Source organism: Miscanthus floridulus, chromosome 1 (genome assembly GCF_019320115.1).
Source record: "Miscanthus floridulus cultivar M001 chromosome 1, ASM1932011v1, whole genome shotgun sequence".
Taxonomy (NCBI): Eukaryota; Viridiplantae; Streptophyta; class Magnoliopsida; order Poales; family Poaceae; genus Miscanthus; species Miscanthus floridulus.
The window spans coordinates 191,532,691-191,544,739 of record NC_089580.1 but is presented as its reverse complement, the minus strand read 5'-3'; the positions used below and the strand labels follow the sequence as shown (position 1 = coordinate 191,544,739).

The 12,049-nt window shown below is 44.5% G+C and overlaps 1 protein-coding gene across 1 annotated transcript; it reads right to left on the bottom strand.

Annotated features, from left to right (window-relative positions):
• Positions 1–3,069: 3,069 nt before the first annotated feature.
• Positions 3,070–9,361, bottom strand: LOC136552310 (protein RRP6-like 1). The gene is made up of 14 exons (XM_066543845.1): positions 8,640–9,361; positions 7,783–7,938; positions 7,075–7,233; positions 6,916–6,999; positions 6,700–6,779; positions 6,568–6,618; positions 6,336–6,435; positions 6,026–6,108; positions 5,849–5,894; positions 5,605–5,692; positions 5,342–5,511; positions 4,960–5,229; positions 4,806–4,880; positions 3,070–4,409 (listed from the first exon to the last, which is right to left on the bottom strand). Exons 1-14 carry the CDS (start codon positions 9,003–9,005, stop codon positions 4,029–4,031), a joined length of 2,109 nt encoding a protein of 702 aa, XP_066399942.1. The 5' UTR covers positions 9,006–9,361; the 3' UTR covers positions 3,070–4,028.
• Positions 9,362–12,049: the final 2,688 nt, after the last annotated feature.

Here is a 12,049-nt window from a genome sequence, read left to right as displayed (position 1 = left end):
AATTTACATTGGACAAAAAAGATGCTTGTCAACAAATTGTATGCATGAGGTTAAAGCCGAGATGACAGACGCTGAAAGCTGTGAAATGAGATGGCTTGCTGTATGAATGTGAAATCATCTATACAAATGAGAGCACTGAAAGAAATCTTTGAAAACATATTAGCAAGTATGTATTGGTATCAAATTAGCAAGCTCCATTCATCATTGACATATGTTTAGACACGTAGGATGGATCAAAGAGAAGAGGCAACAATGAATGTCCTAAAGCTAAACAGGTTCAAATCAATAAAAAAGTTCTATAGCTGACATTATCGCATTAAGATCTGAACTGCCAAAATCAGAAATACGTTATTTGTCATAATTAGGTGCTCTACAATTTGGGAGAGGGGCTGTAGGAGGTGATGTGCCTCCATTATAAGTATTCGATGGGCATACTGTGCATGAACGAAGCGCGAGGAACAAAACTGGATTGTTGGCAGGGAAAAGTAGGTCATCATTGCATATGCCAAAGTGCCTCAGTTCATTAAGAATACAAAGGACCATGTATATGTAATAGCCCGTATCACTCCATACGCCAAATGCCTCAGTTCCCAAAAAAATGGAATAGAAACATCATAAAACACCAACGGGCACCCCCGCCCATGCCACAGTGGAGGCCAGTTTTTTTTCTGTTTTCTTTTTCTTTTTTTTTTGCTGGAAGGATCGCGAAGGGAAATCAGAAGCCCACGTATATATTTGGTGGGCCGGCTCCGGAGTAGAAGCCGCACAACTCTGAGAGAAGCAGAGGGGAAGCTGGTGGAAGCGAATGAGGAGCGGCAGAAGCTGTTTTCGGCGAAATCCGCTCCAATCAATCGTGGCCGCACGATGGAAGATCCAACGGCTAGAGCCCTATGGGTTTTCTAGGGGAGAATATCTGTTTCCAACATCATTGGCACTGACATATGGTCAATAAAAAAATGGAAAATAGCAAATGCACAAAAATATGGCCAAGTTTATCAGAAGCACCTCACATGTATCATCATATGCTCAGATTGCAATAGGTACATCATCAGCAGTGGCATATGCTCAGACAAAAAAAAATTAAGCAGCACCATAAGCACACACCGATATATATATACTAATGAGAAGATTACAGAAGCAGCACAGCGCGCTGAGACAAGCTCTGTTTTTTCTGCCAGAACACAAACCTTATGCGTAAGCAAAATAGATCCATACATACAGAAAAGGAGATCAAGGGAGCAGAGACATAAGGTAGGAAATGAGATAAAGAGGATTTTCTTTAGGTGATTGTACTAAGACCAAGCAAGTTGGGAGGAACAAGAAATCGAGAAGAGCATTAATTTGCCGTATTTTTCTAAGAATACAATCATAAAGAATGTTTGTCTTCCTTTATCCTTTATTAATCAGGGTAGAGGTGGATATTAAACAAACAACAATAAGCTTATAAGAGTATTCCAAGTTAATTTTTCCACAATGGTAGTGGTTGATGATAATTCATATAATTTCTAAACCTTAAGAATTGACCTCGGTTTTTTTTTCAAGTACCAGTTGGGATTAGTTAGATTTAATTTGTCCCCTCCGTCTTATATAAGGTATTAAATTATGAGGTAGCTGACAAACAGTGTTCGGACAATTTTCTGTGTACAAATAGACATATCATAGCAGAAGCTTTTATTTCCAAGGGAAAAATAACAGAACATACACGTAAAGGATGCTGGGTTTTCAGATGGGACACACTTATCTGTGAAGCTGGAACAGTTAATCGGCGCCGAAGATGAACGGAGAAGAGCAACAACACAGCAACAGAGGCATCGAAGGGCCAACCCTTGAATAGAAGACCAAGGCACTTACTGCTGCAGAAGGAAGGCATCAAATTTTGGGATCCTAGAGGAACCCTAAGAAAGAGAAGGAAACAATCACAAAAACGAAACCAGATCAGAAGAAGTAGCAATGATGTAACCAATCTGCAGCACGCGTGTAGGTAGCTAGGGTTTCGTGAAGCAGAGAAGAACACGCTCCCCGGAAGGAGGAGGCGTTGAGGAGCCTGTGCGGACGATGCAGGAGTGTAGGGGGCTGCCGGGCCTCACCCGCGCCAGCGCGCCGCCCGTAGGGGCCGCGGCCGCCGCCTCGGGAAGGAAGGGGAGAGCGAGAGGAAGGGGAGGCAGAAACAGAGGTGAGAGGCAGGCAAGGGAGGACGGAGGAGGACGACGAGGAGGGTGGGCGCCGCCGCCTAGCCCCGCTGGTCGGAAGAGAGGGAGAGGAAGGGGAGGCGCGGGCGGCGGCGCGAGCGACGGCGACGTCGCGCCGAGGTGCGGGAGGACGGGGAAGAGGTAAGGTGGAGGCCGTTCTTTTTTTTTTGCTGGAAGAATCGCGAGTGGAAATCGGAAGGGCACGTATATATTTGGTAGGCCGGATCCGGAGTAGAAGCCGCATAACTCTGAGAGAAACAGACGGGAAGCTGATGGAAGCGAATGAGGAGCGGCAGAAGCTGTTTTCTGCGAAATCCGCTCCAATCAACCGTGGGCGCACGATGGAAGTCCCGACGGGCAGAAACAATTGGAGCGACGTGGACATATGTTCTCTGGAGGAGCACTACGGGCCGCTTCACTAAATGTAGACCGGGCGATCGAAAATCCAACAGCCAAAAAAATTTTGGGCAACGTGGATGGTGCTTCTGCCGGAGGAGCCGTTCGGGCTTGTTTAGGTAAATAGGAAAGTACTGACAGCGAAAAGATGCAAGACATGGCACAAGGAAAAAAATGAAGACAGAAGAAAACTATTTTGTTTCTAAGAGTTTGTACTCAGGTGCTACACTATACCCGGTTTTGCTTACTCAGGCCTGCCGGGAGCCCGGGAGGCGGAAGACAAACAAAACAAAGGCCGGCCTGTTCGCTTGACTTATAATCCGTACTTTTCAGCTTGTTTTTTCAGTTGGAAAAATGTTTCTCTCACAATAAATTATCCGGAACAGTATTTCAACTTGTTTTTTTAGCGAAGCGAACGGGGCCAAAAGGTAAACCAAATAAGAAGCCGCTAATGTGAACGAGAAATGAGAGGTCTACTATTGGGGCTTTTGCTATAGCACCTCTAATAGTTTGGTAAACCGACTTAAAATCTTGTTTTTTTGTATTATGATAGAAAAACATTACTCTAGCAACTAAACCCCTAAATAATGCAGTAACTAAACAAATACAATCTTTCAAGTGCAAATGTGTAGTACAAGCAAACCAAAGCCGGTCAATTTTTGAAAGCTTAGGCTACGCTTCATATATAAAACCTAATATAGGATTGCATGAGCCCAAACAACCAATCACACCCTTAATGCATTACTAAGTTTCAGTGTAACCAACCAATCAGACCCTGTTACTAAGTTGTAGGGCTACTTTTGACCAAAATGAAGAAAAAAAAACTGAGATTAGTTGTGCCTCCTCTAATCTCAGACAGGATTTTAAGAACTAGTATATGCCTACTAATTTGGAACTGAGGGAATGAGTACTTTCCTAACCAATATATCCACACGCCCTAGGCAGCTATACGATTACACGTTGATAGAAATCAAAAGTTCGACAACGAAGCGCACGTAGAAATATACAGAAAAAAAATGAAAGACATAGCATAATAAGGGAGAAAGGACAGAACAAAGCTAGCTGTTTGTTTCTAAGTCTTTGAATTGATGGTGTTACACTGTACCAATATCAGTATCACAGTATATTTTTTTTGTGCGATTCCAGTATTCACCATTGAACCAGAACTTGTTTGTTAGTCCCGTCCTTCCATTACATGAGCCAACGGGCAATGAGATGGCACTTCCGATACCTTGCATCTACAGTCAATATTGGGTTTCTCACCTTTCAGTTAACCGAATGCCAAAAATCCAAAGACGCATTCAGAGGGCAAGTAAAACACCCCCCAAGTCTTTGTTCTCTACACAGTCAATGTCTGCACAAAAAAAACATCAGTGCCAGGGGCTCATCGTTTCCTTCCCTTCTGCTGTACATCAGGGCAGCTACTGCTACTGGTATGTACTCTCATTTCTTGTAACTTGAAGGTGGGAAAGATTGTCGTCTCACCGAACTCTGGAAACTTCCTTCCTTGTGTCTACCAGGAGGCTGTCCTGTTACTGTACTTCTTTGGTTTATTGACTCAATGCCAGGCTCAAAACCAGACAGGTACCCGGACATCTGCAAGCCTTCAGGTTCATAACGGCTCCCTACAACTTCAGTGCTATATCCTGGAAGCTGTGTGTAGTAAGGTGTGTTGCCCAGCTGCATTGTCTCATTCATCTGAGTTGTTTGAATCCAAACATTGTCACTGTGCATTCCAGCATTTGGATAAAATGGTTTTACCCAACCAGACAACTGCTGGGAAGGAAATACAGAAGATCTAAAATTCTCCACATTGCTCCCAGCCTGGAATTGAACAGCAGTAGACAAAAGTCTCGGCACAAATGCAAAAATTCATCATGAAAATAAATAAACGGAGATGAAGCAAAACATATCAAGAATTAGAAGGGTATAAACAAAATTGAAAACCCTCTAGTAAACACATGTTGAATGAATATCCAAGCTAACCCATAGTAAATACTTCATCTCAAAACATGTAGTAAAGACAGGCATTCAGAACAATACCAAGTTGCATAAGATTAACTGTAGACAAACCAAAAGACCAGTGCGACCCAATGCGTACTATCAACAACTCTTCAACAACATTTCAACAGGAAAAAGGCAGATTGATACATAGAAAATCACATGTATTCAGAATGACTGCTTTGATGTTTTCATTGTTCAGGAATAGTTTGCCTGTACCTGCTCATTTGACTGTCCTCCAGATGCCAAGTTTCCTTTTAGAGCTCCTAAAGTGTGTCTCAGGTCCTGACTAGCCTGAGCCTCATACAAAATGCAGCGATATAAATACAGAATAAATAAAAAAGATTTAGATGTTTCATATATTTTTTATTACCTGCTGATGTATATTATTGCTCAGGACATCCTTATTCACTGGTCTGATCAGGCCTGACAAGGTCTCAGAGGTCTTAACTGAGGATATGGTTTGAGTTTTATCCTCTAGGTGGATGCTGCTGATCAAAGCTGCTTCACTCATAAAACCAGCCCCACTGCCAGAAGCAACACTGACATTTGCAGACTGATCAGATGAATCAAAATTACTCCTATCAATGTCAGCATCCAAAGGAGTCACTTCATCATTGGCCTGACCACTTTTCAAAGCCAACTGCAAAAGATAAGATACTAGCTTCAAAAGAAAGCTTAAAGTCCAGGGCTAGACTCAGCACATTCCTAAAGTATTCAAAGAGGGAAATCAACATAAGTTCAACCTAACAAACCTGTTCCAGCCGTTCCTTTTTTAGTTGCCCAGCTATTCCTTCAAAGGCATAAGAATACTTAAGTGCATTCCAGACAGTGTAAGCAATTAGCTCAAGATTGCTCTCAACATATGGATATTTAGATTTCACAATTCTTTTCAAATGTCCAACATCTGTAGGCATCTGCTTTGCTTTTGAATTTAAAAAAAGGGGACGGGGGAGTCAGCGAAGTCGCATATCCAATTTTGCACCATAATAACAGAATATAAAGAAAACAGCAATACCTATCTCAATTAAAGCCTTATTTGGCAGTATATAACCAGTACTTTCATCTTCCTGACGAGCTATACGATCTCTCCACTCATGTAGAGCCTAAATTGTGGGGAGAATATGATATATGAGATGCTCATTATATATGCAACATTTCAATATAAGAAACTGAATACAATAAGATGTCCAATATGACTTTACAATGGTCAAAATATTGAATGCAGAATGATCATGAGAGTACATAAAGTATGTTCTTACAGCAACAACAGCCAGCTGTTTTGCATCCAGTTCATGTTCCTGCAACCTGTAATAATATAGTTCAGTAACTTGATATGCACATAAAACTAAAATTGTAAAGTACATATTTTAAAGATACAAAAGACTAATTGTTTACCATAGAAGCCAGTTAAGGAACTGAGGCAGCAGCATACGAACCCGTATATGTGGAGATAGGATGTATCTGTCAGAAGCTCCTTCTCATAGAACTGTAAGCAAATTTCATTACTGCGCTTATGGACCTGCAGTAACCCAAACTCTCATTAAAACACATACATCAGGACATGCAATTTGATACATATGACAGTCCAAATAACAATCGATTCAATTCAGGAACTACAAGCAACAAAGAGATCGGTGCTAGATTTAACTTCATTCAAAGAGGTGACAATATCAAACTGTATATTCTCTTATGACCTCAATACATAAGATGGGAACCAGAACAAAAACAATACTTTTTGTACTGTACCTCTAGAAGAAGATCATTTTCGAATGTTGACTCCCTCTGTAGTCTCTGTCTCATTAAGTCATATATGTACAGCAGATAGTGTGTATCTTCTCTAGCATACCTGGACAGAAGTAAAGTCACTTATATATAACTGATGGCAAGTCAGCAATAAAGAAAAGGAGCAAACGAAAAAAATATCCAACACCAAACACAACAGAAAAGAAATTCAGAATAGGGTCTATATGCACAATACTTGATCATTTCATCAGGAAGTGGCCTCGACCTCCAGTCGGCATTTTGATATCTACAAGAAAAGGCATGATTTAATCAGAGAAAAAAAATCCCATTGTAGATGCAAGGGAGGTCAGAGTATATAGAGCCATACTCCTTCTTTGCTGTCACTCCACAAAAGTGAAGCAATAGGTGCTCAAGGCTGTTTCTCTCCATCTGTAAGACCCTTGAAGCCTGATTATGGTTAGAAAGAAAATCAATCTTCAGTCTATTAAACATTAAAAAGGAGGGTTTCCAGGAGAATAAAGAAAGAAGCAAATTGGGCGGCAGAATCAGAATCACGGTATTATTGGCCCTAATTTACAAATACCTGTCCTGTGTCAAAAAGATTGCACACGTAGATGTGGAAATCCCGCTGGAGCCACATTATATCACGATCCGCACCATGCATTACCTATTTGACCAAGAACGAATGAAAACCAGAAATTGAGTACATATAGACAGACATTATTTTGGAGTTCTTCAAAACCTTTCTCTTTGTTGGATCTTTGAAAGGTTCTTGCAAATAGAGACCAATGTATATGCGTAGCTTAAGAGTGTCCACAATAAAGTCTTCTGTTCTTGTTGAAATCTGCATCAAGCAGGTCAAGCCCTGAAATGACCTATATTGATTATGCTCCAAATCTACCTGAAAATGGAACAAAAAATATATAGGCAATTATTAAATTGCTCATATCATAAAATCCATGGAAGTTATTCTATTGCATGTCAGATAGCCTAGAACATAAAAGGGCGTAAAAGAATTCTTCTATAAGATGAAGAAACAAAACATGGGAGATATCTTGTTTACATACCCACCAAAGTTGTGCAGTGTTGTTCATGTCAAACAGTTACAAAGGTAATCTAGCTTAAGAACTTTCAATAGTGTTAGTATAAAGACTGTCAAGTTCAATGCACATTCCACAACAACTAACATATAGCAGTAACTACAGACACATGTAACTAAAACATTTCACTGAGAACTGTTGTGATACCGTGTGCATGATATATGTTTTGCAGGGGCAAAAAATTCCAGGTAAGGCATGCTTGACAGTTGTTTCCGATAAAAAATGTATGCAACACAAAACAAAATACTTGAGAGTGCACTTCAGTATTCAGTACCAACATAAGAGGCATATAAGTATGGCATAGATTCATTTGAGATTTTTAAATGAAAATATTAGTTACAAATGCTTACAGCAAATTCAGTGACACCCTTCAACTTTTTCGCTAATTCCACTAAGCCTTTGTGATCTTCAACCAGTGTAAATGGTGTATCCTCTAAATCAGCTGGCTTCACTGGTTCTCTCTCAGGAACATTTCTGTCAACGAACTGTTCAACAGGCAGTTTTTCCTGCAACAAAAAATAAGTTAAATCCCATAAATGGATATGGATGCAAGCAAATCATGGCAATGGGAAAAAAATACAGAAGATAAACGCTAGACTTAGAGCAGTCCTATGTTTTTTTAAAGAAAAACACCAAACTGATTTTATTTCCACCTGGTAGTATGGTACATATCGTTGCGCATGAGGATACTACCTTTAGCTTTCAAAATATCAACATGCATACTGATTCTTTTATATCAACATGCCTATGATTCACTATTGTTTGTCAAAAGCAAGTAATATCCTTGTTGGTTGTTTTTCACACCACAAAAAAGTACTATCTCATCTAATATTGAACATTTCCTCTTCCATTTATACACACAGTCACACCGCTATCATAAAGCCATCTTCCAATGTTTGGTTGAAAATTTAACCTAAAAAAGCAGCAATCAGATTATTTGTACTCATTCCGTGTCTGATAAACTTTGGGCAACGTCCGCCCAACACATCCAGTCTAAACACACCAAGCGATGGGGGACGGGAACAGTAGTATTTGATCCAACAAGTGTTGGTCAAGAATCAAGAGCCAAGACTCGACTAAACAAAGCAATGCATACTATTTTACCTAAGCCATGTCCCACACATCGATCAAGGAGTTCATAGCTCCTCCATTCTGTTCGAACACACCAAAACATAGAGAAGTGGCAACAGGATAGTCTATCACTGACCAGCGGGTGAACACGTCGGGTGCCGTCTTGGCTGCGCTCTAGCCAGACATGCTCGAACGGGTTGTAGTTATCCACTATGATTTTGTACACGTCCTGCGGCCGGGGAATGCTCGGATCGTGGAAGGGCACCTTGGCCTTGGCCCCCGACGCCGGCGCGGCTCCCTTGTCCTTGGTCAACGCCCGCACCGACCCGGCGCCGAGAACGGCGCCAGAGCCAGCACTCCCGCCGTCCTGGCCGCTGGCCGCCCTCTTCTTCTTCTTGCCATGCGTCACGAGCTGGAACCCGTCCCCGGCCTCCTCGGCGTCGCCGGCATCGCGGCCCGGCGCCGCGTCCTCTCTCCCTCTCACGCCCTCGGGCTCGTCCATGGCGGAACAGCCGCGGCGCGCGAGCAGGGCGTCGTCGAGGTCCGCGAGCGGGCCACGCGCATCCGCGGGGACCGTGGGCGAGCGCGCGGCGGCGAGGGCCTCGCCGCGGAGTGTGGAATTGAGGTGGGGGGCGGACCGGGGACGGGGAGGAGAGTGGGAAGGAACGGCTGGCGGTTTCAACTGCGGAGCCCGGGCCCTCCTGCAGCTGTCGCTTATATTGGCGGCGGCGGAGGAGGCGGTGGAGGTGGAGGTATGTGATGGTGTCCGCGGCTCCGCTGCTCTCAGGCGGTACTCGTGATGAGTTGGGTGGCCGTGTTCATCGGCTGCTCGTGCGTCGGCGGACCAAAGCCTCGGGATCGGGCCCGGGGTGGCGCGTCAACCTAAACAAATATCTCCTCTCCTCTCGAACGTGCCATCGATTCGCTAAGAGCATGGTTAATAACCCAGCTAGCAGCGGGCTGTATGCTACTGTCATGTAAGCTATAACCATCAACTCATATTATAGATTGGCTGCAATAGTGACGGTAAGTATTTAATACTTATGTATACGTGGACGTATCACAGCAGCTGGAACGAGGATGGTGGGGAGTCAAGCGCCGATCCTACAGCCTGCAGCTGGCTGGGAGCAAGCTGCATGGTGGATTCAGCCGGGCTAGGAGTCAAGCGCCGGCTGTTTGCTTTCTTCTTTTCTCTCTCTGCCAAATCACTCTATTTTTCTGACGTGGCTCTATTTAGACGGCTGAGTAAGCATTGTTATACTTGCTGCACGAGAAAGTTCTACAAGTTAAAGTTGAGACGGTAAATTGAGGTTATCGAACCAACAAACCAACAAACCTCGGGGGAGTGACGCGGGGCCCAGTCAGGCAATGATGGCGAGCCACGAGGCTGAGGCGTGGCGAATCCATAACCCACTGAGTAGGTTGCGGAGGCGACGTCTGCAACTCCGAGTCAGCAAGTTGGGACAGCGTCTGCTGCCCACAGACGCAGGTGACCACCTCCTCGGTCGCAACCTCAAGCTGGGTGGCCACCGGAGATGAAGCTAGATGGTTGTGGAGGGCGCATGTCGATCCGACTGGCGACGAGAGAAGCTGCAAACTCCTCCAATATCGGGTCATCCGTGGTGTCGCGACCAGGGAGCATGTCGTGAGGCCACACAGACAGTGTCAACGGGTCGACCCCACGAAGGCACGTCCCGCTGCCCGGCACGTCAAGGTCGAGGTCAGCTACATTATCAGTGGAGGGGTCGTTGGTGCCTTCCTCTGGCTGTCATCGACGCCTCATGTGTCTGCGCCGACGACCACGGCCGACACCGCCAGTCAGCACATGCACAGCCCCACCCGACTCCGCTAGACAGACGTGGGCGGGAGGCTGGGTGCTCAAGCCACGGTCTCGGGCGAGTGGTCGTCGTCAACCATCTGTGGCAGTAGCTGTGCCGCGTCCATCCCTGCCCGCCATCCGGGGTCCACTGTCGTAACCGGGCCGATGCCGCTTACAGTCCCGTGCCATGTGCTAGAAACCATAGCACCGAAGGCAGCGGCATGACAGCCTGTAGGTAGCGACACAGTGCGACCGGGACAGGCAGTTGAGGCACTTTCCCTGGAGCATGGCAGGTAAGGGGCGACATAAGGATGGCAACGGAGATGTACCCGTCGGGTATCGCCGGAACGTTCTCTTCCCCGCTATGGAGAATTCATCCTGTCTCCGTCCCCATTAACTATCTCGGGTATAGATTCTTGCCCATCCCCGTACCCGTCGGGCATCGGTCGGGTAACAGATACCCGACGGGTACTGCATACCCGATAAACAAGGACACTTGGGGTCGTAGCTTTGCAATCGGAGACATTTCTTCTTCACTCGGGTATAAGTGTCGGAGTCTCGGAGATGCCGAGGAGAAGGAGCGAGGTTGCGAGGAGGACGAGCAAAGGTGGCAGAGAGACCAAACTGAGGAAGCGAGGGGCACGAGCGCTCGTAAGGCAGGCGTGCTTGTGCTGCTGGCGGAGATGATGAGAAAATATTGAACTAGGGTTCCCAGAACACACAAACTATATATATGATTGTTCAGATTTTGGCAAAAATACCTATGTTGAGCTTCTTTGGGCCTAATACTCGTATGACAGCTCAAATAGTCGGGTTCCCCAACGGGTAACGGGGACGAGTAAACAGGGAACGTTCTTGTACCCGCTATACCCGTCGGGGATGAATTCTTGACCATTTAGATACCCACGGGTAAATATATGATCCTATCCCGTCCCCTAATGAACCAAATACTCGTCGGATATCGGGTATCGGGGCTCATTGCCATCTTTAGGGCGACGGCCACCGATGAAGTCCCCCACCTATGACACCCCAGCGCTGCGGCTGCCACCCCTCAGCGTCCAGAGCTGAGACGCGGCGGCGCGGCCCCAGCCGCTGGTGCGCAGGCGCGCTGGGTCCGTCTGATCCGATGTCGTCTGGGCTCCTCAGCCACCCGATCGAATAAGGGCCTTCCTCTCCTCCTCATCATCTATTGATGGGAGATATAGTACTAATCATGTGAGATAAAAACAAGATATACTAATCCTGTCATGTCGAGTTGATTCCTCCATCTACATGTGCAATAATCGTCTGATTTTTGTTAAGAATTTCTCAATTAGACGATCGATGTGCTCGTAATATATATATTTTGAAGGCTATCATATACGTCTTAAAAACTATATCTATACAAAGAGACTATATGTATATCTATAATAACACATTGCCTGTATGTTTAAACTCTTCTACTTAATATTGTTATGTTCATTTGGCTTATAAGCCGTACTTTTTCAGCCAACGAACAATATTTTTCTCTTATAATAAATCAGCCAACAATAATTTTAGTCATGACTTATCAGCCAAACGAACAGGGCATATAATGATACACAAATCTTTTGCGTATTCGAGAAAAATATTTATAATAATAAACGAAGAGATGGTTTCCCTCGTATAATTGTATCTTGTGTTCATATGCGTTGTTTTTGGGATTGGGTAACCATTTATCTACAACTTCTCGTCTCTTTCTTAGGATC

Excerpts from the sequence above, each read along its gene's own strand:
- LOC136552310 (XM_066543845.1), bottom strand. The coding sequence starts at position 9,005 with ATGGACGAGCCCGAGGGCGTGAGAGGGAGAGAGGACGCGGCGCCGGGC. Across the intron at positions 5,895-6,025 it reads TCCTATCTCCACATATACGG|GTTGCAGGAACATGAACTGG; the intron begins GTTCGTATGCTG and ends ATATTATTACAG. Across the intron at positions 4,410-4,805 it reads GAGGACAGTCAAATGAGCAG|GCTGGGAGCAATGTGGAGAA; the intron begins GTACAGGCAAAC and ends GTTCAATTCCAG.